At 42.1% G+C, this 25,012-nt stretch overlaps 1 protein-coding gene across 1 annotated transcript in view; it reads right to left on the reverse strand.

Moving 5' to 3' along the window:
* Positions 1 to 17,511: 17,511 nt before the first annotated feature.
* The window catches only part of LOC127309858 (wall-associated receptor kinase 1-like), a 32,025-nt gene continuing 24,524 nt past the window's right edge, over positions 17,512 to 25,012 (reverse strand). The window contains exons 3-4 of the mRNA XM_071822551.1: positions 18,891 to 18,960; positions 17,512 to 18,768 (exon numbers count right to left, since the gene is read on the reverse strand). Coding sequence (XP_071678652.1) covers positions 17,512 to 18,768; positions 18,891 to 18,960 — 1,327 coding nt within the window. The remainder of the gene's footprint in view (positions 18,769 to 18,890; positions 18,961 to 25,012) is intronic.

The following is a 25,012-nucleotide window of genomic DNA, read 5'->3' on the forward strand; positions in this document are numbered from 1 at the left end:
AAGTGGTTTTAATGAAGTTTTATTTGTTAAAGATGAAACTTTAATGAAATAAAGATAATAAACTGAAATGGTGTAAACAAAAGATTTATTATCATTGAATGTGAATAAATTTTGTGCCGTCAAATGTGCATCAAACATGACAAAAATAATTCCTGACACCTTATTTGTACATGGCACTGAACTTTGTGTAATATATTACTTCTTTCATCTAAGGAATAGGCTGTCAAGTCACTCTTTTGAGTTAGAATTTCCACCTACTCTTGAACGCTTTCTATCGAGTCGAATCTCTACAGAGCATATATTTATGTTGTTCAGCATACAAGGAGTGAGGAGGATCCTTTGTGCTGCGCAAAAAAACTCCACACGTGCCCTTTACCCAATGTAGTTATTCTTGGCATATTTTAAGTGTCTTCTAAGCTTTAGAAATTATTACTTTAGAAATTAAATTAAGATTTAAAAATCTTAATATGTAGCTCTACATTTCTAAGGAAATGTGGGTCAATGTTTATGTTGTTTGACCTTTAATAAAATGAAGATGCCTTGTATTACAAAACCAAGGTAGTTAGTGCCACATCATGATTTTTGGAACATAGCTATGCATCTCCTTTATAAATCTTACTATGATTATATCCATTATGCATCTCCTTTATAAATCTTGATTTTCTACATTGCTCATACGTATTTGTCTATGTACTGACAAGGTTATTAAGTTGGACTGCAACAAGGTGGGGATGGGTCTACAGCCTTCACCTGGGTACCAGGACGAGATCCCCTCGAACCGTTGCATGAAGGTGTTGAATCCCATGGTGTCAGGCAGGATATGGCAGTGGCGGTGCCACCGTCCACCCATGGCCATTAGGCGAAGCTCGGGTACATCCCTAGGGCTCTCATTCCTCGTTGGTGCTACGTCCAACTAGACGTGAATGACTTACACATGCTTGTCATTAGACTCACGTTCCAGCAGAACTTGAAGAGGTCAAGATCCCACTGCCCCACAGCGTGGCGATGTTCGCCGGCGGATGGTGGAACGAGTGGGTGCAGGTCGCCTAATATGGCGGGCAGCTGGTGCTTCGGAAGAATGGTCGGAGATCGTCTACAAGTGCGATCTCCATTACAACGAGACAATGGAGTTCAAGATTCAGGCCATTGTCCTGAAGATGACGATCCACAAGTCCAACGGCACCACTGCCAGGAAGTACACCTGGTCTGACCACGGCGAGTCGATAACCGCTTGTTTATCTCTCTATGGTTGTATGTAGTAGTTTAGCAGGATGAACTAGTGAACTTCTGAACTTGTGCTGGCTTTTGATCATGGATTTAACCCTTGATGTTTCAAGGGCATGGGATGCCCTCATGATGGCAGCTTTTCATCAGGGGTGTTCGTGTGAACCCCTAGTTGTAGACGCATGTGTGCAGCATGTGTATTATATGTGCTACTTGCGTGCTGTAAGTAATTTTGAGGACAAGCAAACACTAACCAAAATATGTTACTTTCCCTCTAGTACCAAGCCTAGGCACCTATGAGGACAAACAAATAATAGGCCAGAACTGCACCAAAAATACATTGTGGTAACCGCATGAAATGTAGAAACATGCGCAGTCTCGGTTTTCATTAAAGCACCCGGGCCTGACCGGGCAAAACCGAAAAAGAGAAAACCTCATGCGAGCAACCAAACTCGCCCTTGATACTTCCACTCATGCGTGCATCCATCTGCAACTGTTTCTCCATCTATTATCTAGATAGAAATGTATGTACATATTAAAATGCGCCGTATTTAGGGAAAACAGTGATATTTATTTTGGAAAGGAGGTGCTTCTCGGCCCCCAAATGTTTTTCACGGATTCAATGAATCTAGATGTATTTTAGTCTACATTTTATCCATGTATGCGACAGGTATTAGGTTCGGACTTCGGAGGGAGTAGTATATACCACTCGATCACTGCCCTGCAAGTCGTAACTAAAGAGTACGCAAGTACGTTACACTTGCGTGAATGTCAAAATTTTCCACACGGAAGTTTAACTTTACGCACGAGACTACTATATCAACACAGTACACAGGACAGGTTAGCCTGGCGAACGACGACCCAGTAGTGGATACTAGCTAGCAAAGCATCCACTGGTACTGCGTATATGCATGTGCGTCTGGATGCAAGGGCAAGCCCACCATGCATGAATATCACTGGATAGAGTGGGCGCCTCCACATGCCCAGCCCCTCATCTTTCTCGTCTCTGGCCCGACGATCGTGTCCTGTTCCCTTATTGGTCTCTCCTTGCTCGATCTATCTGCACCGGCCATACCTACATCGAGCAACATCGATCCATGGACGGTGCCACTAGCTAGCGGCTGGCAGCTAGAACTGAGTTAGATCAGCGACCAGATTCTCCCAGTAACTTTCGTAAGGCAAGAGAAAAGATGGTTGACCGGATGCTATCTAGCAGCTACATGCATTAACGTGCGATGTTGGTGACTCATCAGAGACCACACCCTTGTAAATTGTAATTAAATAGATTTAGGGCCATTCATAAGATTTCGCGTGCTTCTTTAAGTAATAAATCGCCCATTATATCTAAAAAAATAAGATTTCGGTAGGTTTTGGATCACTACATTGAAATTCTCCTCTTCGATTTTTTCCATCCATTGGGTTAGAATAATTATTTTGTAAGAGTTTTGTTGCTTTACATTTCACTAAAAAAAAAGGCCAACCCACTCAACGCTCTTGGAACTAAACTTTGTTTTCCTATATTTCAATCTGACCAAATTTGCAGGAACAGATACAAAATCTTCAGAAATAAAGTGCCACGTGATATTGTAGTTGCATGTGTGGTTTCCTATTACTACATTTTAGAATCCCACCAATTAAGGAGGCCATATGAGAAATTAAGAAGCTCAATTTCCACCATGCCATCTTCAAAAATGTGAATATGGTTTTATGGGACACATCGGCTCAAGATCTAGACTGCCACTCTAATCCACTTTATATTTATATATACAGACATGCATTATTATTAGTAAGCAAACTTTCTAGATATTAGTAAAACCATATTTGTATTTTATGTAAGATCTTGAAAAATCTTAAAAAAGATTAGTTGAAACACACACATGCCTTTTTGACATTTTTCTATATCGCCATGGGCTGCGGTTTTTTTTTATGATGAGGCAATGTCGCAATTGTGTTGCGCCCTTGTTTTAGATGGTGGCTCGAAACTTGACCTCTGGGATGAAACTCTAGTAGTCATCTGCACATGTATGCGATCCATTGCCGTAGGCTTAACCTAGGAGATGTGCGTTGTCATTTTCTGCTCTCTTTTACCATAAGGATATTGGTAGTTTGGTGGAGTTACTATGGTGAGGCACGGGGCCTCTGGGGTTTTTTCCCTTTCATGGTCGACTTCGATGCATGTCATTTTCTTTTCAGATGTCTGTCTTTTTGTAATAACTAATAAATGGTTGTGGTCATCAATCGATGTAGATGCATAAGATACCTTACGTTTTCAAAAAAAAAGTAGGTAGACAATAGTCACAAAGCTACTAGGCAATGTCACTGCCCATTGCATCCTCGACTATTGATCTCTGTTAGAGATTAATTAGTGCTCTTGTATATATGCTTATGACTTGTGAGAAGATGATTGCATATTGGTGGCCAGTGGCGGAGCTAGAGCAGAGGCAAGCATGGTGCCAGATGGTGCCACAACACATATAAATCCTTGGTATTTAGGGTGGGCATTCGATTTTAACCGAAATTTCGGTTCGGTTTTTGCGGGTTTTGAACAAATTCGGTTTTCAAAAATGGTAACCGAAATTGGCATGAAAATTTAGGAAACCGAAAATTCGGTTAACCGACAAATTCGGTTCGGTTTTCGATTAAAACCGAATGAACCTACTCACTTGAACAAATAGTAGGCATCACCGAAGAAAGCAAATAGTGATTGACATATCAACACAAAAAGCATCAACTGCGCAAGAAATCGACAAATGAGCACCAATCGTGGAGGGATGCTATTTGGGAGGCTACGGCACTAGCGGTACAGGTGCATCACTCGTGAGCGATTAAAAGGGGTAGCTAAGACTTAGAGCGACGTGTTCTATTATGCAGGCTTCACGCTATATTCAGAAAAAGCTAGTACATCAAAGACCAAAGTCATACATTGAATGAACAATTTTTGGAACATCAAACGCAATTGGGCTTCTATGGAATGATCGGTTTATGCACAAATTGATGGTAGGTTACTCAATTCGGTCTATTCGGTCTTGTTCGGTTGGTGGGGCTAAATACCGAATTCTACCAAATTTAATTTGGTTAGTATAAATGGAAACCGAAAAAATAGCGGTTAATGGAAAAAACCGAGATTTCGGTTAGTTCGGTTTCGGCTTCGGTTCGGTTTTTGGTTTCACGGTTTTTATGCCCACCCTGACTTGGTATAGGGGTGCACATATCACTAGTGGAGTTAGAAACTAAACTAGTTAAATAACTGAAATAGTAGAAATTCTGAAAAAATAAGAAAAAAAAGAGGAGCGAAAAATAATTGGGCATAACCAAATAGATAAAAAAAATAACGAAATAACCTTTAGTCCCGGTTCGTGTTACAAACCGGGACTAAAGGTTATTTTCTCGACGCGCGCCAGCAGCCCACATGGCGGGATCTTTAGTCCCGGTTTGTTTTACAACCGGGACTAAAGGGGGGTCCTTTAGTCCCGCCTAATTGGTCCCGGTTTGGAAACCGGGACTGAAGGCCCAAATAAACCGGGCCTATAGCCCCGTTTTCCACTAGTGTATGGTGAAATTTTGTACATATACAAAGAAAATTATATTTTCCCGGTGTCCAGTGCACCCTGTTGGCACCATGTAGATCCACCAGTGTTGGTGGCGGCGCGTATAAATTAAGATCACTTGTGTGATAAATTAGAAGATTGCAACAGCAGATCGAGCAACTTTCCGGTAGCTTTGTGGTCGTAGAAACATAGCTAGGTAGGGCAGAACCATGGCTATATATAGCTAGCTTTTGATTTCTGATAAATCAACCAACGGATAATTGTTTTGCTTCGATGCTTCTCCTTCCATAGATCCTATCACTCACATGACCACTGATATACACAAGCACGTCCAAATACGATCACAATTTTTTTTTTGCTTTAACTTTTTTCCTTGTTGAAGTAATAAGACGGCGACTGATCTTCATGACCATAGATCGTATCACTCACAAGACCACTGATATACACAAGCACGTCCAAATACGATCCCAATTTATTTTTTTTCTTTAACTTTTTTCCTTGTTGAAGTAATAAGACGGCGACTGATCTTCATGGAATCTTGGCACATCATGAGGTACTGGTCCTGATGTTGACTCGATCTATACATATGTATACATGATTGTGAAATGATTGATTGATTTGAGATATGGGATGCATGGATGATACGATACTACAGTACTACATGTTTAGTAGATGTACTACCAAACATGCATGTATGTTCCACATGAATTTGCACCTTCCTGATCGATGTGCGCAGTACAGTTGTAGTGGCATGGATGTGCACAGTTCTTAACTGGAGACACATATGATTAGTGATATATCCAATCCATGAACAGCTTGCCTTTTAGAAACAAAAAGAAATCCATCAACTGCTGCTAGCGTGTACATGTATGCTGAGATCATTGGCTTGGTAGGAGTACGAGTGGTCCATGTAAATAATCTTTTAAAACCCCTCTGTCATTCTACTAATACATCAACTGCTTTGCATGCATGTTGTACATACCTATTTCCATAAGAAATAGTAGTGTTATATACGTTAGACTAACTAATGCAGATGTGCCAGCACTACAAACTTGATAACCCTAGCTCTCTAACCCTCATTAAGAAAAACAAAAGGAATGATGATACGGTACTCCATCAGCCACTACAATCTGTTATAAACGCGATAAGCAAATACCGAAAATAAGAACACACGTAGGGGACACAGGATTTTAACGTGGAAAACCCTCTGCAACAAAGAGAGAGGTAAAAATCATATGCGCCAGCCAGGAAAAAATTTACTATATCCGCTACGCTTCGGCCTAAGCCTACCCAGCGAGGGGCCTCGCTCCACGCGTCAGAAGTTAGCCTCCCTTTAATTTGAAATTTGAATCACAATATAACAGAATCCATATACAACTCATGATAGAAGAGCAATTAAACAATATATTTGCTCTGGATAAAGATACGCATAGCGCAACTTTAAAAATCAGAGTACCAAGAGTGTTGCCCAGAAGCAACTTAGCGGGGGCCTGGACATACACGTACACTCTGGACATTCTATAGTATCAACGAAATTGTGTCAATGAAGCTTGTGACATTCCCTTTAGCATATTTGTCTGGTGACATATGCATATAATACTAGCAACTTGGATAGCATCTTCAGATATAGCAACGCTTATTAATGCACGGCTGCACGTGTCATTGATTCGATTGTGACAAGTTGCATATTTGCCTTGTCTTGACCTCCAATTTTTTTTTTGTCTGTACCTTGCTTTCTATGCCCTTCATCTTAAAATATATCCCTCTATCTCAAATACATAGCTTTACAGTTTAATTATAGCCAAAATTCGTTTGATAAAATATATTTTAAAAAATATATCTAAACATGACTACATATCTCACGATGATTCTAATAACATTAATTTGTGACATTATAGTTGTAGAAAAATTTATTATATGTAATTGACCAAACTTTAGAAAGTTGGACATTAACCAATTCTAAAACGCATGGTAGTTCGAGATACAGTGGGTACGTCATATTTTGATAAATTAGTTGTGATAAGTTATATTAGTATGTGGTAATGTGCCATGTAATTGCTGTTGTTAGATTCATAATAAGGAGAATACATCGGATTAGTTACAATTTTATATCATATGAACCAAGACATAGCAAATTGATCGGGTCATCATATGATCGTGAAAATTATAACTTTCCAAAGAAATCATATTTCAGCATTTCCAAAAACATAAAAAATGCTTGCAAAGGACTGGTAGTAGGAACATCTTTGAATAAATTTTGGTAAGTAATATATATTGGTATATGGTATTTATATTTACTATGTTTTAATAGTTGTTTTTAAGTCTTGTTATTGTAACTTCCATAAGTTAAATGGGTGGATAGTAATTTATTTCTCATTTCTTATTCACATGTATGTATAGTACTCCCTCTATTTTGGAATGTAACACTAGTTCATGTTTTCTCAACACAAATAGTTGAGCAATATTTTTTCATAAAAATTACGGTCTATATAATATAAAAAAGGTGCCACTAGATTTGCAAAACTATTTGCATAAGATTACGATTTTGTACCACATACTTGTATGAAGCATGCTTATCAGTATCTATCAAATATCTTATTCGCATCTTTTTTTTTCCTTTTGCCAGTAGTCCACTACTACACATCGATCCACCTACGGACAATTGCATATGTGTTCTATGTGCTATGCTTGGCGTACCTACATCTACATATGGGTTGACATAGCGTATCGCAGGGTTGACTCCGGAGCGATACACTAACCGCACCACCTGGAATTCCCGACACCCTTGCCACCTTGTTGTCGCTGGGGGCCGCAATGCCTCCCAAAGCTCTCCTCCCCCTTCTTGCCTCCACCGGCCTGCCTCGCATCCGCGCCGTCCTGTCGAGCTCACTCATGCTCTAGCGCAGGGCTTTCGCATGTCCTATGGTTTCGATCTGGTGGGCTGGCTTGGGGTTGTGTTCTACTTCTTGAGTGTTGATGTGTGTTTCTCTGGTGGACGGGGTCCTATCGATTGCTCACCAAAAGTCCTAGTGCTGGCTAGATTTGGAGCTAGATCTGGGCCGGTTCGGGGACGAGATTTTCAAAGAAATCATATTTCAGCATTTCCAAAAACATAAAAAATACTTGCAAAGGACGGGTAGTAGGAACATCTTTGAATAAATTCTGGTAAGTAATATATATTGGTATATGGTATTTATATTTACTATGTTTTAATAGTTGTTTTTTAAGTCTTGTTATTATGATCGTGAAAATTGATCAGGCCATAATATGATCGTGAAAATTAACTTTCCAAAGAAATCATATTTTGGCATTTCCAAAAACATAAAAAATACTTGCAAAGGACGGGTAGTAGGAACAGCTTTGAATAAATTTTGGTACGTAATATATATTGGTATATGGTATTTATATTTACTATGTTTTAATAGTTGTTTTTGAAGTCTTGTTATTGTAACTTCCATAAGTTAGATGGGTGGATAGTAATTTATTTCTCATTTGTAATTATATTTTTGAATTGTTGTACGTGCACATTATTTTAATTAAAAGATATCTTATTCACATGTATGTATAGTACTCCCTCTATTTTGGAATGTAACACTAGTTCATGTTCTCAACACAAATAGTTGAGCAATATTTTTTCATAAAATTTACGGTCTATATAATATAAAAAAGGTGCCACTAGATTTGCAAAACTATTTGCATAAGATTACGATTTTGTACCACATACTTGTATGAAGCATGCTTATCAGTATCTATCAAATATCTTATCCGCATCTTTTTTTTCCTTTTGCCAGTAGTCCACTACTACACATCGGTCCACCTATGGACAATTGCATATGTGTTCTATGTGCTATGCTTGGCGTACCTACATCTACATATGGGTTGACATAGCGTATCGCAGGGTTGACTCCGGCGCGATACACTAACCGCACCACCAGGAATTCTCGACACCCTTGCCACCTTGTTGTCGCTGGGGGCCGCAATGCCTCCCAAAGCTCTCCTCCCCCTTCTTGCCTCCACCGGCCTTCCTCGCATCCGCGCCGTCTTGTCGAGCTCACTCATGCTCTAGCGCAGGGCTTTCGCATGTCCTATGGTTTCGATCTGGTGGGCTGGCTTGGGGTCGTGTTCTGCTTCTTGAGTGTTGATGCGTGTTTCTCTGGTGGACGGGGTCCTATCGATTGATCGCCAAAAGTCCTGGTGCTGGCTAGATTTGGAGCTAGATCTGGGCCGGTTCGGGGACGAGATTTTGAAACAAAAGAAAACACTAAGTTTGGAATGTCAGCACAAAATAACCTTATCTCAAAATCATTACACAAACTAATCTTTTTGGACAGGCCCTACCTCACGGAGCCCTGTTCTATTAGCATGAAGTCGTGGCTCATGGCATGGTATATAGGATGAAGGTGTGACCCACGTTGCCGTAAAAAAAGAAGGTTATTTTCGAAATTATTTTTGAGATACATTCAATTTATGTCAAACTCTTTTAAAATGGTTTAGTTCTGTCCAAATCGTCTGTCCACGGTCGCGCGTCCATGGCTCCATCGTCCATGGCGTCAAGTTTTGGAAGGCGGCTGCTTGCAATGGCTCGTACGCATTGGCGGAGCCAACACCGGGTCGAGCATGGTCAACCGACCCGGCTCAGATTTTGGGGAAAAAAAAATCCCAACCTCGCTCCCTGTCCCGCACGCACGGAAACGCCCCGAGTGGCCGAGTCCCCGACCTAATCCCCACCTCGCTCGCTCCCGCAAGCCCGCTCGCTCCCGCAGGCCGCCGCCGTCGCTCGATCCCGCCGCCGTCGGTCGCTCCCGCAGGCCGCCGCCGTCGCTCGCTCCCGCAGGCCGCCGCCGTCGCTCGCTCCCGCAGGCCGCCGCCGTTGCTCGATCCCGGCGCCCTTGCTCACTCCAGCACGGCGCACGCCGGCGCCCTCGCTTGCTCCAGCATCGGCACGCCCTTTTTCCGGCCGTCCCTGACCGCCCCCGCCCCTCTCCAGTCTGCAGGCTCCACGGCCGTCCCTGACCGCCCCCGCCCCTCTCCAAGCTCCCTCATCTCTGCTTGTTCCGGCGGCCGTCTTCGATGGACTCCAGCGACGAGGCTGACCTAGCTGCTTGGATTGAAGAAAGGGAGGCCGCTGAGGCAGCAGAAGAAGCACGCAAGAGGGCACGCACAGAGGTTGAATTTCCCCCATTTGCCTTGAGTTTTGATACATATTTGTCTAGTTTATTTCCTCATAGTTTGTTTTATTTTCATTGTTGTAGGCAAATGTCCCAGAAATCTTTGATCTAGCAAATGTGGTTCCCGATCCCGGAATTCGGAGACCAATTGAGTCATATAGTACCCCTGAAATTAGAGATAAAATGCGATGGGCGTATTTGTCGAGAGGTCGTAATCGTTTAGTTGGTCATAGTTTTCCCAAAAATCCGGATAGGCGATCATTTCTAGATGCATGGTATAGCAAGTATGATTGGTTAGAGTATAGTGTGGAGAAGAATGCTGCATTTTGTTTCCATTGTTTTCTTTTCAAATCTTCAAACAATGGTAGCCACTTTGGATCGGATGTTTTCACAAAGTCGGGGTTTAAAAATTGGAAGAAAGCATCGGAAAATTTTAGGGGTCATGTAGGTGGACCAACGAGTTTTCACAACAATGCAAAAAATAGTTGTGAAGATTTCAGAAATAAAAAGCAAAGTGTTGCATATGCTCTTGTTTGTCATGAAGAAAAATCGCATATTGAATATGAGATTCGTTTGAGGGCTGTTGTGGGTGTTGTCAGATTTCTACTTGACCAAGGTCTAGCTTTTCGTGGGCATGACGAGTCTAGCACTTCTTCGAACAAGGGCAATTTCCGTGAGATGTTGGATTGGTATGGTGCAAGATGCAAGGATGTAGCTGATGTGATCAATGAGAATGCTCCTGGCAATTGTCAATTAACATCTCCTGATATCCAAAAAGATATAGTGCAAGCATGTGCAGAAGAGATTACACATGTCATTATGAGTGAGCTCGGAAATGCTTGTTTCTCTCTACTTGTTGACGAGTCTCGTGATGTATCAGTTAAAGAGCAAATGGCTGTGATGGTGAGGTTAGTCACACTCTCACAATTCTTTCTCATACTCCCACAACTCAATTATCATACTCTCACAATTCTCATATGTTATTGCTTGTAGGTTTGTCAACAAAAAAGGAGAGATCATGGAAAGATTGCTTGGTGTTGAGCATGTCCTTGATACTACATCGGCTTCTTTGAAAAGATATCTAGATGCTATGTTTGTGAAACATAATTTGTCCATGTCTAGCTTAAGAGGTCAAGGATATGATGGTGCCTCTAATATGCGTGGGGAGCTACATGGTTTAAAAACATTGGTATTGGCCGACAACCCTTATGCTTTTTATGTGCATTGTTTTGCCCACCAACTACAATTGGTGGTTGTGGCGGTTGTGAAAGGGGTTCTTCCGGTTGGTCAATTCTTTGGTTACTTAAACAAGATTGTCAGTATGGTGAGTTCCTTTTGTAGGAAATCTTTACTTCCAAATCTATTTCTATGTATCAATTCTAATTTCTACATGCACAATTTTTTTAGGTGAGTGCCTCTTGTAGGAAAAAGGATGCATTGTTGCAATTGCAGCATGACCGTTTGGTAGCACAGCTAGAGAGTGGGGATATCTCATCGGGAAGAGGCCAAAATCAAGAGACAAGTTTAACAAGACCAGGTGATACTCGTTGGGGATCACACTATAAAACTCTAGTTCGGATTCAAGTAATGTGGGATGATGTGGTTAAAGCACTATGCAGTGTTTCTCACGATGGGACAGATGCCGAGGAGAAAGGTGTGGCTTCAGGTTATATCATATACATGGAAACCTTTGAATTTGTTATTATCTTGCATTTGATGATTCGATTGCTTGGTATAACAAATGGTTTGTCAAATGCATTGCAAGCCAAGGATCAGAACATAGTGAGTGCTATGAATATGATTGTCTCAGTGAAAAGTGCATTGCAAAAATTGAGAGATGATGGATGGGAGCCTCTATTGCTTGCTGCTACTAACTTTTGTGGTGCACGCAACATTATGGTACCGAATATGGATGATAACATTGCAGCTAGGGGTTACCCAAGGAGCTCACGCAAGATGGTTACTTGCTTGCATCATTACAAGGTACAAATCTTTATTGAGGTGCTTGACAAAAACATAGTTGAGATGAATCACAGATTTTCTGAAACTTCTACACGCCTATTATTGTGCACTTCATGCCTTGATCCTAGAGACTCATTCAACAGTTTTGACAATGATATGCTAGTTGAGCTTGCTACCATATACTCTGCTGATTTCTCTTCACATGATTGTTGTCTATTGGTTGATGAACTAAACATATATGTTGATGTCATGAAGAGAACTCCTGAGTTCAGAGCTTGTGATAGTTTGAGTGATCTTGCTCTCAAGTTGGTTCAGAAAAGATATCATTTGACATTTCCATTGGTCTACCGCCTTATTACACTAGCTTTGACATTGCCTGTGGCAACAGCATCAGTAGAGAGGGTTTTCTCGGCCATGAAGATTATAAAATCAGATCTTCGAAACAAGATAGGGGATGATTGGCTCAATGATTTGATGATTTGCTATGTTGAGAAAGAGATATTTGCACAAATTGATGACAAGAAGATTATGCTTCGTTTTCATGCCTACAGTAACCGTAGAGGTCATCTTCCTCGTGGATTTCGACTTCCTAGCATGGATTCAACTTAATGGTATGATAATATCTCCTCAAAATGTAGCACTTTTGTATCTAGTTCTTGTTTTTTAGTCAGTTTGTACTTCTACTCGGTGAAATATGATAAATGCATCAGTTTGGACCATTTTTTGTTGATTACATGTGATTTTTTGCCCCAAATTTTTTTAGAGCTTATTTGTTCGACCCGGCTCAATTCAAATCCTGGCTCCGCCACTGCTCGTACGTGACTGCAGACACGTGGTTAAAGTGCACGGTCATTTCTATTTGCTCTCCTGTTGCCCTGACTTGCCTTTTGCTGCAAGCCTTTTTCCTCCATGCTTCAAGCAATTAGCAGCTATTCAGTACATATACATAATTGGTCGAACTGAACCAGCTTTTTGTAAGCTTGACCACCGACACATCGATCAAGTGATGGCTGTGATGCTTTGACTATGACCAGGACAGTGACTTCGCGTGATCCAGAAGCATATCGCTAGTTACTGTCGCTGTTACTCTGTAATAGTTCTTGTACAGTAAATTCTACTCCACGGCCACTGCGTTGCTGGAGAGTGAAGTTAAAGCGTGCTCGACCCTTTGACTGACGGGCTAGGCTAGGCCTTTCTGTCCTGGACCCTGGACACTGCGCTTCTAGAATTACACATGGCCCATCTGAAAACGAGAAGTTACAAATGGGCCTCGCCCGCGTGCGTGAAGGGGCCATCTGGAAGAGGGGCCAAATACTATTTGCCGCTCAGAGCGAGACTAGTTCACTCCAAGGACGCTTATACACCGACCTGGTCGGCCTGTACGTGGCACACCCCAGCGAGCTCAATGAAGAGGCCCACGGGACCATTCCCATCCCAGGTGGCGCGACAGAGCAATGAAAAGCTCAGTAGGTACGTTTTTTTTCTTTCTTTTTTGCTGTTTCTTTTCTGTTAATATTTTTCCTTTTCAATATCTAACTTTTAAATAATATATTTTTGGAGAATAAAATTTTAAATTCTGTTCAGATTCGACATTTTCGAAATTTTAAAAACTTTCAGATTTTGATTTAATTTTTACGAAATTTGACTATTTTCGGATATGGACATAATTTCAATTTGAACATTTTTTAAAATTTGTAAATTTATTTTTTCAAAAATTTAACATTTTTAATTATGAACATTTTTTAATTTGAACATTTTTCAAATTTGAACGGATTTCAAATCTGAATGTTTTTATAATTTGAACATTTTTCAAATTTGAACGGTTTTCAAATTTGAACGTTTTTAAAATTTGAACATTTTTCAATTATGAACATTTTCTGAATTTGAACTATTTTCAAATTTAAACAAAAATAAAAATAAACAGAGACAAAACAAAACAAAAGAAACAAAAAGAAAAATGAAAGAACAATGGAAAGAAAATGGAAAAAGGAAACAGATAACAGAAATAACAGACGAACTGGGCCAACCAGGCCGACTCATACCGCGCGTGGGGCGATGTGCGGCGCGCCATAGTGGCTGACCTGGTCGGTGTATAGGAATTGTCATTCACTCTCGCCTAAGCGGTCGGATATATTGGCCGGCCCAGTAACGCGAGATGGTGTAACTAGTTTTCCTTCAGTTTTTTTGGTTTCTGTGGTTTTCGATGTTTTCCTTTCGGTTTTCATTTTTTTTTTCTTGATTTTGGTGAGACTTCAACTTTCTAGAGAAAGTGTCGGATTTTTTATTTTAAAAGTGTTAAAATTTAAAAATATTTGAATTTAAAAAATGTTCAAATCTAATAATATTCTTGATGTTTAAAAGTCCAAATTCAAAAATATTCAGTGTTGAATAAAATTCACGTGGTTTAAAACAAAATTCATGATGGACGATATTCATATTTAAAAAGCATTCAGACTTAAAATTGTTACATGTGAAAAAAATAAGTATCCGTTATTTGTGGTATTTAGAAGCAAATATAAGTATACATGTTACAAGCTATAATTATACGTGCTACAAGTGTACGTGCAAGCTATAAGTATAGGTAAATACTATATATCTGAGTCCGATGGGAAACAATTTATCAGACCTCTTCCACACCGTCCATCTCGTGCTCATCGAACCGCTTGTTTTGCATCAGTTTTTCCCGTGTGATCCATAATCCCCGGATTTTCTGGTACGTTAGGTAGCTTCTGAAACTCCTCCCCAAATTGCTCCCCTAAAACGCTTCCCCCATAACTAGTGCTGCCCCGACCTTCCCATGGCGAGCCGTCGCTCTGCTCTCCATGGACCAGCATCCATGTTCTCCACGCATATCCGCATGACCATGATGCATCCTCCCATCCAGGCCTCCGCCTCCACCTGCTAGGAGTCCGGACGCCGGTACGCGTGCACTGTTGCCGGGCATCGCTGGCCAGCGGCCAGCGCGGTTCATGTTAGAGGCGACACGACCGGCCGACAAGGTTCCACTCCAACCGAAGCTGCATACTATAGGCTGCTTCCACCACTCACATTCGCTCTCTACATCTCTTCAACGACTACACGATTTGGCGACAAGGTTACATGAACTTATCTAGGTCCCAATGTGTGCCTATTTCGGATTTGTTTTTTAACATTGCATCAATGTATCCCTCTACCAGTTGGATATGTGTAATCAAATTTACCAGCCAATTCATATAACCGACATGTGGCCATATCTTGCATCTACTAGGTCTTTAGATCGATGTGTAGTAACATTAGTAATGATCATGATGTGGTAAGAAGTTTTTCTGCTTCCATGTATTGTTTGTTATGTCGTGTGAGAGTGATATGCATGCTTCGTGTTGACCATGACTCCCATGAATTATAATGTGATGATGATGTTGGCAGAAACCATTGTTACATTATGCTTTTCAAAATTGTATGTTTCTACATAGATTTTCCTATGCTTCATATCTACAGTATTGATGCTTCCATGTATCCATGCTTCCCGTTACCGGTTAATTTTCATGTGTGATGTGTCGTCAGTATTGAATGTTTGCTTATACATATTTGTCAACAATAATCAAATGTATGATGCTTTCAATTTTTTGCAGCACCAATCTCCAAAATCATGAAGGTTACCGATCCAACTTGTATGCCAAAGATCGCGTTCATTGTGTCTCCAAGAAAAACCACGCCGCATAGCCTCGTGAACGAGCACCTTCACCATGCTCTCCTTACGCTGTTCTCGCAGCTCGCGGTCACGGCTCTAATTTTTAGCTCCTACTTGATGCTGTCCTACATGGGTTTGTGGATGTTTATGCAGGCATCGTCCCATCTAGCGTGCTTCCTTCAGTTTCAACAATATGTAGAGCCACTGCACTATCATCGACATGGTAGACCACATGATTCGGTGGTTGTCCGGCGTGGCACACCTACTCCATCACTATCACTGTGGAACACATTGGACTCTTGCCACAATGGCACAAAACATAACCCCTGCCATGATCCATTCATGTTGTATATGGAAAAAAATTCTCATATCATTGGGAGCAAATGATTTTTATTGGGAAGAAACTATATTCTCTATTGGAAGCATTGGTGATATAAAATAATATGTTTATCTTTGTGAGCAATCTAATGGTACCCCAAAACGTTCATTTTGGTCCTTGAAAGCACATTGTTTCTACATTGGAAATGACATACTAGATCGGCACAATCTCCTGTTAAGTTGGAAGCAACCTCGTCACCCATGGAGGCGAAATCTTTTCTCTTCCAAAATCATTGTTAATAGGAAACAATAGATTTTATGGCTCATTGGAAGCAAATATAATGTTACACGAAAGCAACTTTTTAATCTCTTGAAGCACACTTTTCTGTGTAAATAACAGAATATATGAAGACTATCACGTTGCCTTAGATATGCAAACTATTATTTGTATATAAATTCATCCTCCCTTCTAGGTATCAACAACATGAAGTCCGACTTCACTATCATCGGCAACGTAGACCACATGCTTCGGTGGATTTTCGGGGTGCCACATCTACACCATCACTGTGGAATACATTGGACTTGTGCCCAAATGGCACAAAACCTAATCCCAGCCATGATCCATACATATTGTATATGGAAACAATTTCTGATACCATTGGGAGCAAATGATTTTTATTTGGAAGCAAAATTATATTCTCGATTGGAATTAGAATTTTTTTTCCAGTGGGAGCAATTTGGTAGCCCAAAACGTTTATTTTGGTCCTTGGAAGCACAATATTTCTACAATACATACTAAATAATAGATAAACTGGAAACTAAATAATAGATCAACAGAATCTCGTGTTAAGTTGGAAGCGGCCTCGTCGACCCATGGAAGAAAAAAAAATCTTTCAAAATCATTGTTGATAGAAACAAATTTTGTCTCGTTGGAAGCAATATATAATGTTATATAGAAACGAATCACTGATCTTTTGAATACTATTTTTCTGTGTTGGAAACTAAATATATCAAGACTATCTTGTTATCTCAAATAAGCAAACTATAATATTTATAGTAGAGTATATATATGAGGCAAATTTAAGTAGCAACGGACATGAAGGGGGCTAGAATTGGAAACATAATTTCTTCACATGGAAGCAAATTGCATGGCGTGAATCAAGGAAGTAGTTCTTAGAAAAATAATAAGGGCTCCTTTGATTCAAAGGATTTGCATAGGAATTGTGTAGGATTTGGTTCCTATGGGAAAATTTCCTATACATGTTGTTTGATTCATAGGAACATATCCTATAGAAAAAAATCATATAGGAATCTTGTAGTGTAATTCCTATAGGAAAAAAACATTAGCTCATACCTCATGGAAAAATTATTTTACTACAATCAAACAAATTTCATCTTTCTATAGGATTCAATTAGACATATCATTTCAATCATATACCTTTTATATTCCTATGTTTTTCCTATCCTTTAAATCAAAGGAGGCCTAAACTGCAATTATAGTACAGCCGCTGCATGCAAAAGTATTGAGCGCTTTTAGCTGGCCAATTGCAACGCACAAGATGAAATCAATCGTGTGGTGTGGCAGTAGTCCGATGGGAAGCCACGGACCGGCATCTCATCCCTAGTGGTTGCCATAAGTATACAATAATAGAACATTGGACCTACAAGCTATAAGCCTATAAGTATAGGTGCTATCCCCCTCAAGATCAAGCACGTCATGCGGTCTGAATTTGTAGTCCACATCGCATTGTTGCTTCCTCCCAAGCAAGCTCTTCTCATCCTCCCCCTCCTCCTCCAAATCACCACCGCTAGCATGACCCCATGGATGCCGTTGGTATCTCCTTAGTGCCTCCAGCCTCTCCAGCCTCTCTGCAACCTCCTTCATCCTCGGCCTCTCATCGCCGCTCATGCTCACACATCGCATCAAGAGGTGTGTGACCTCTTCTAGGGCTTCCGACCCCATCTCCTTCATGACATTGCGGTCCATGAGCTCGCCATGCCGACCGACCTTCACGGCCATCACGAAGCATGACACAAGGCTCCTATTTTCCTCTGGGCCGTCAAAACATAGCACTTTTTTCCGGGTCAGCAGCTCCAACATCACGACGCCAAAGTTGTACACGTCGCTCTTGTCTGTCAGCTGGCATGTCATAAGATACTCCGGGTCTAGGTACCCACAGGTGCCTTGCACTAGGGTGGCAAGGACCTCGGCCTCATCGCTTAGAGCCAGCTTTGACGCTCCAAAGTCCGTTACTTTTGCGGTGAGACTGCCATCGAGCAGGATGTTACCTATCCTGACGTCGCCATGGAGGATCGGTGGCGAGGCCGACGAGTGCATGTAGGCCAACGCCTCCGCCGACTCCGCCCCAATCCGAAGACGGGTATCCAAGGCCGTGTCAGCGTTGAGTCCCTTGCCACCATGGATGTAATGGTAGAGGGTGCCATTTGGGACATACTCATATACCAACATCGGCACCTCCACCTCGAGACAGCAGCCAAGCAGCTTGACAACATTCCGGTGGTTGATTTGGGAGAGGATGAGCATCTCCCTTGTGAACTCCTTGGTCTCGGCTTCCTCCATCATCTTGGACTTCTTGATGGCCACCACCGAATTGTCCGCGAGGACACCTCTGTAGACGATGCCGTGGCCTCCACGGCCGAGGATCTGATCAGCGGCGAAGTTGTTCGTCGCCTTCTTTAGCTCTTCGCTGGAGAATATCTTGAATCCGCCACTGGCTCCACCGGTGGTGCCATTGTATGACCGCATCTGCTGCTGCAGGATGACGCCTCCATTGTGCTCAAAGAATCTCTTCTTTGTTCTCATGAGGTTGCTCTTCTGCAGCGCCAGGCAGGTGCCGCAGAATATGGACCCTAAAAAAGATCACTCCCACGCCGACAACTGAATATGACATTACATACGTATCATTTAGCTTACAGTCCTAAGAAGAACTTGAGACGAATAGAAAATGTCGCGTGATGATCATCGATGGATAGATGTAATAAAATTGTAGATGTACCTGTAACAGCTTTGAGAGCTACGGTGAACTTGTCCTTTGGGCGGCAACCATTCACTAGTGGAAAACAGGGCTTTTGATCCGGGTGGTATGACCCTTTTGTCGCGGGCGGCCAGGCGCGACAAGAGAGGCGCGACAAAAGGGTCCACCTTTTGTCGCGCTTACGACCCGCGACATAAGGTCCACCACGTGGCAGCCGCGGGGCGCGCAGGGCACAGGCCCTTTTGTCGCGGGCGGTATTACCACCCGCGACAAAAGGCCCTCTACGTGGCGCGCGCACAACGCTGCTGCTTTAGGGTTTGAGGGGTGCAGCACCCCCCCCCCCCGCCACCGACCGCCTGTTATTTCATTTTTTTCATTCGAAAATAAAAGTTGCATATATTTGTACGCTACTAGAAGTTGTACACGTTCATTCATTATATATATAGATCGATCAAACAAATATTGGAAGAAAAAGTCGATTCCCCTTACACATATTCGTAGATTCCCTACATATATACATGGAGCTCACGATCGACAAGCGGTACTAACGACCGTCTATTTGGAGGTAGAGCATCTATTTGGACTAAACAAGCCTTTGTTGTTTATTACTTCTTTAACCAAAAGTCCCGCCAGTTCCTCCGCGATTCCTAGTGCGTGTTCCTTTGGTTGGAGTCTGTCCCGCATGAAGTCGACCTATATACGAAAATGAGATGAGTATGACTATATCAGTCTTGATAACGAAATATTGATGATAATAAATAAAGTTGTGAATGTTATTGCTTACGTCGAATTTATTTTTGTTCTGCTTCTCAGTGGTTAACATGCGAATGGACTCGCAAACGTAGTATCCACATAGATTCGTCCCTTGTGGCTGCTGGGGGCACGGTACAGGAGTAAATGTTAGCTTCTTTGCAAAGGTAATCTCCTTATGATGATTCTTCAAAGCTTGCCAAGCCCTGCCAGGCAAAAGAATGATTGAATGAGTGGATAATTAATTGATATCTCACGAAAGATAAAGCGCGGCGATGAAGGAAATTACACTTGGAGCAACTTCTGCAAGTCCTGGAACCCGTCCACGCCTCTACTCAGTGGGTCTCTTACTTCAACTATTCCCTTATCAGGTTGAATGTCTAGTAGAATCCAGTGGAAGCTGCACATGTTATGCATATACGTCAGGAATTACACTTAACATCGAGTAAGAAAAATTGAATGTGCATAAAAGATCATTAAGACTCTCACTCGTAGTTGTAAGGAAACAATATTGAATCACAGAAATATTGCTCCCCCAAAAACCTTAGTAGGTTTCCCCCCGTTTCTTCGCGTTTATGCTTCACCGTTTCAACATGTATTTTATCTGGGTCAATAAACCCAACATTGATAATATTATTACTTTTGCATTCACTGATCTTCAGTTTGCATAAGAGAACACATAAGATATAATGAGTATATATATGCAATGAAAACGAACATGAACTGAATGAAAATAAACTTATATGTAGTTAACAACTTACAAGCAATAGCAACTCATGAGAGATTTGTCGAGGGCATCTAGATTGAATAACTGCCAGAGTTCATTCATCTCAATATGGATCTCCTCCTTTCGGTAGTAATATTCCCATGGTATACTCGCCACGATGTACATTATGTTCTCCTTGCATGCATCAAGGTACCACTGATGCAAATTCCGCATATGTGTTGGCAGTTTATGCAGCTGCTCTCTGCTGACCAAGTCGGCCCCGTAGACAAATTTAGGAGCTATATCAGCAGTGGGTAGTGCAGCATCTACTGCAGACAGCAATTCCTCCACGGTAACTGAACAGGAAGCCGCTAGCCTTGCAGCTTCTTCCATATCGAAACCACCATGTTCCTGGTACACCTTGGGAACATTAAACACTTTGAGTGCTGGGATCGATTGTTTGGGCTGAGCACCGAGGAGGGGAACTTCCTTTCTCTTTTTGCCTTTTGTCGTTTGCTTGGCCTTGAGGGGTGCACTTGTTGAACTTGACTTTTTCTCGCTGCACTTCTAGCTGATGATTTGCTCGTGCCAGCAATGTCCTTCTCCTTACCCTTTTCATCCTTCTTTTGGTCAATTACCTTCGCAAGAGTGCGTGTATAGTCATCCTTCTTCTCGTGTAACTCATACTGCGATGGTGTGTTCAGAAAACTAGTAGCATATTCTATTTGCTTCTCTGTGTATGGCTCTGGCGCTGGAGGTTTTGGCTTATGAAAAAAATCATAATTGTATTTCTTAACAATGGCATCATTTTCCTCCTCAGTACGATCGTAAGGACGGGGGGAGGAACCTTTGGTACTTTTGGGAGGGGCGACATCTTGCGGACAGGACTCTTGAAACGCTTCCGGCTGGGTGCATTCCGAGTCTTAGTGGGCGGAGGCGGCGGCGCTGGAGATGGAGATGGACTACCGATGTCGTGGTCGACGTCGTACCCACAGGGTGATGGTGGCGACATGTGATCAGTAGGAGGAGGTGATGGTGGCCTGCGATCACCTGGAGGAGGTGATGGTGACCTGCTGGGACGACTGGTACTAGGTGCTACCCAGCCTGGCAGCCTGATGTCCTTCTTTTCCCAGAGAATGATTTCTCCCAGCACCTCTCTGAGTGTAAGCCCCCCATCACCTCCAGGGATTTCGAGCTCCAATGTCTCCCACGACGGGACAACTGAATCCACCCCGACACGAGCATAGCCAGCTGGAATCGGATTGCCATGCCATGTTGCCGGCTCACCTTCAGGTCCAAATGCCGGTAAGACATAGCCGACCGCCACCTTAACAGACACCTTCATGAACACCTCATGGAGATCACAAGGTGTTTGCTCCTTGATTCCATCCAAGGGGTCGCCAGGACCGGCATCTATCATCATCCGTGAAGGAGGGGCCTCCGAGTCGGCCACGCTGCTGTCTCGTCGCTGAGATATGTCAGCGGTATTATCTGGCGGGCGCTGTCCTTTTAGTTCATTTATCTCCCGCTGCTGCTGCTGAAGCTCCCGCTGCTGCTGGTCAAGTCGGCGTTGGAACTCGGCCATCCGGTCATTCTGCACCTCTAGCTGGCGTTGTTTAGCTCTCGCTCGGCTTCTATAAGTCTCCGCGTCGGCCGGAAACCCAAGCGACCACGGAACACTAGGGCCGAAGTCTCTTGTTCGTCCTCCCTTCTCAGGATTACCGAGGACAAGCGTTAGCAAGTCTTTCTCTCTATCGGGAGCAAACTTTAGTTTTCCCGCCTTTATATCTGTCGTTGATACGTCTCCGACGTATCGATAATTTCTTATGTTCCATGCCACATTATTGATGATATCTACATGTTATATGCACATTTTATATCATATTCGTGCATTTTCTGAAACTAACCTATTAACAAGATGCCGAAGTGCCAGTTGCTGTTTTCTGCTGTTTTTGGTTTCAGAAATCCTAGTAACGAAATATTCTCGGAATCGGACGAAATCAACGCCCAGGTTCCTATTTTGCCCGGAAGCATCCAGAACACACGAGAACTGCCAGAGAGGGGGCACTGGGCCCCCAGACCATAGGCCGGCGCGGCCCAGGCCCTGGCCGCGCCGCCCTATAGTGTCGTCGCCCCTTCGACCTTCTGACGCCGCCTCTTCGCCTATTTAAGGGCCCTCGACCTAAAACCTCGATACGAAAAAGCCACGGTACGAGAAACCTTCCAGAGCCGCCGCCATCGCGAAGCCAAGATCTGGGGGACAGGAGTCTCTGTTCCGGCACACCGCCGGGACGGGGAAGTGCCCCCGGAAGGCTCCTCCATCGACACCACCGCCATCTTCATCACCGCTGCTGTCTCCCATGAGGAGGGAGTAGTTCTCCATCGAGGCTCGGGGCTGTACCGGTAGCTATGTGGTTCATCTCTCTCCTATGTGCTTCAATACAATAATCTCATGAGCTGCCTTACATGATTGAGATTCATATGATGATGCTTGTAATCTAGATGTCGTTATGCTAGTCAAGTGAATTTTACTTATGTGATCTCCGGAGACTCCTTGTCCCACGTGTGTAAAGGTGACAGTGTGTGCACCGTGTGGGTCTCTTAGGCTATATTTCACAGAATACTTATTCACGGTTATGAATGGCATAGTGAAGTGCTTATTTATATCTCTTTATGATTGCAATGTGTTTTGTATCACAATTTATCTATGTGCTACTCTAGTGATGTTATTAAAGTAGATTTATTCCTCCTGCACGGTGTAATGGTGACAGTGTGTGCATCCGTGTTAGTACTTGGCGTAGGCTATGATTATGATCTCTTGTAGATTATGAAGTTAACTATTGCTATGATGGTATCGATGTGTTCTATGCCTCCTTTCTTAGCATGAAGGTGACAGTGTGCATGCTACGTTAGTACTTGGTTTAGTCTTATTGATCTATCTTACACTCTAAGGTTATTTAAATATGAACATTGAATTGTGGAGCTTGTTAACTCCGGCATTGAGGGTTCGTGTAATCCTACGCAATGTGTTCATCATCCAACTAGAGAGTGTAGAGTATGCATTTATCTATTCTGTTATGTGATCAATGTTGAGAGTGTCCACTAGTGAAAGTCTAATCCCTAGGCCTTGTCCCTAAATACTGCTATTGCTGCTTGTTTACTGTTTTACTGCGTTACTACTGCTGCGTTACTACTGCTTGTTTACTGTCCTGGGCAAATCACTTTTCTGGTGCCATTGCCACTGCTCATATATATTCATACCACCTGTATTTCACTATCTCTTCACCGAACTAGTGCACCTATTAGGTATGTTGGGGACACAAGAGACTTCTTGCTTTGTGGTTGCAGGGTTGCATGAGAGGGATATCTTTGACCTCTTCCTCCCTGAGTTCGATAAACCTTGGGTGATCCACTTAAGGGAAAACTTGCTGCTGTTCTACAAACCTCTGCTCTTGGAGGCCCAACACTGTCTACAGGAAAAGGAGGGGGGCGTAGACATCAAGCTATTTTCTGGCGCCGTTGCCGGGGAGGAAAGGTAAAAGGTACTCACACTCCGGATCTCGGCTACTAAGATATTTTCCGGCGCATTGTAAGTACTCGAAGCTATTTCCTTTAGATCCTGCAATTGCATCTTTTTGTTTCTTGTTTACACTAGTTAGGCATAATGGACAACAATGAGCTTTTTACTCTATTTTCTGATTTAAGACATGGATGGTTTGATCCAAAAATTAAAAAACCCATGGAACATATTAATATGAACACTTTGAACACCATTGTTGCTAATGATATGGAAAATTCTAAGCTTGGGGAAGCTGGTTTTGATGAGCATGATCTTTTTAGTCCCCCAAGAATTGAGGAGAAAATTTACTTTGATGATACTTTGCCTCCTATTTATGATGATTGTAACGATATTGGTCTTTTAGTACCGCCTGTTATGGAGGATAAATTTAATTATGATTACAATATGCCTCCTATATTTGATGATGAGTATAATAATGATAGCTACTTTGTTGAATTTGCTCCCGCTACAACTAATAAAATTGATTATGCTTATGTGGAGAGTAATAATTTTATGCATGAGACTCATGATAAGAACCTTTCATTTGATAGTTATATTGTTGAGTTTGCTCATGTTGCTACTGAAAGTTATTATGAGAGAGGAAAATATGGTTGTAGAAATCTTCATGTTACTAAAATACCTCTCTATGTGCTGAAATTTTTGAAGCTATGCTTGTTTTATCTTCCTATGCTTGTTACTTTGCTCTTCATGAACTTGTTTACTTACAAGATTCCTATGCATAGGAAGCATGTTAGACTTAAATGTGTTTTGAATTTGCCTCTTGATGCTCTCTTTTTTGCTTCAACTACTATTTCTTGCGAGTGCATCATTAAAACTACTGAGCCCATCTTAATGGTTATAAAGAAAAGAACTTCTTGGGAGATAACCCATGTGTTATTTTGCTACAGTACTTTGTTTTATATTTGTGTCTTGGAAGTTGTTTACTACTGTAGCAACCTCTCCTTATCTTAGTTTTGTGTTTTGTTGTGCCAAGTGAAGCCTCTAATCGAAGGTTGATACTAGATTTGGATTTCTGCGCAGAAACAGATTTCTATCTGTCACGAATCTGGGCTGTTTTCTCTGTAGGTAACTCAGAAAAATATGCCAATTT

Source organism: Lolium perenne, chromosome 6, assembly GCF_019359855.2.
Source record: "Lolium perenne isolate Kyuss_39 chromosome 6, Kyuss_2.0, whole genome shotgun sequence".
Classification (NCBI taxonomy): domain Eukaryota; kingdom Viridiplantae; phylum Streptophyta; class Magnoliopsida; order Poales; family Poaceae; genus Lolium; species Lolium perenne.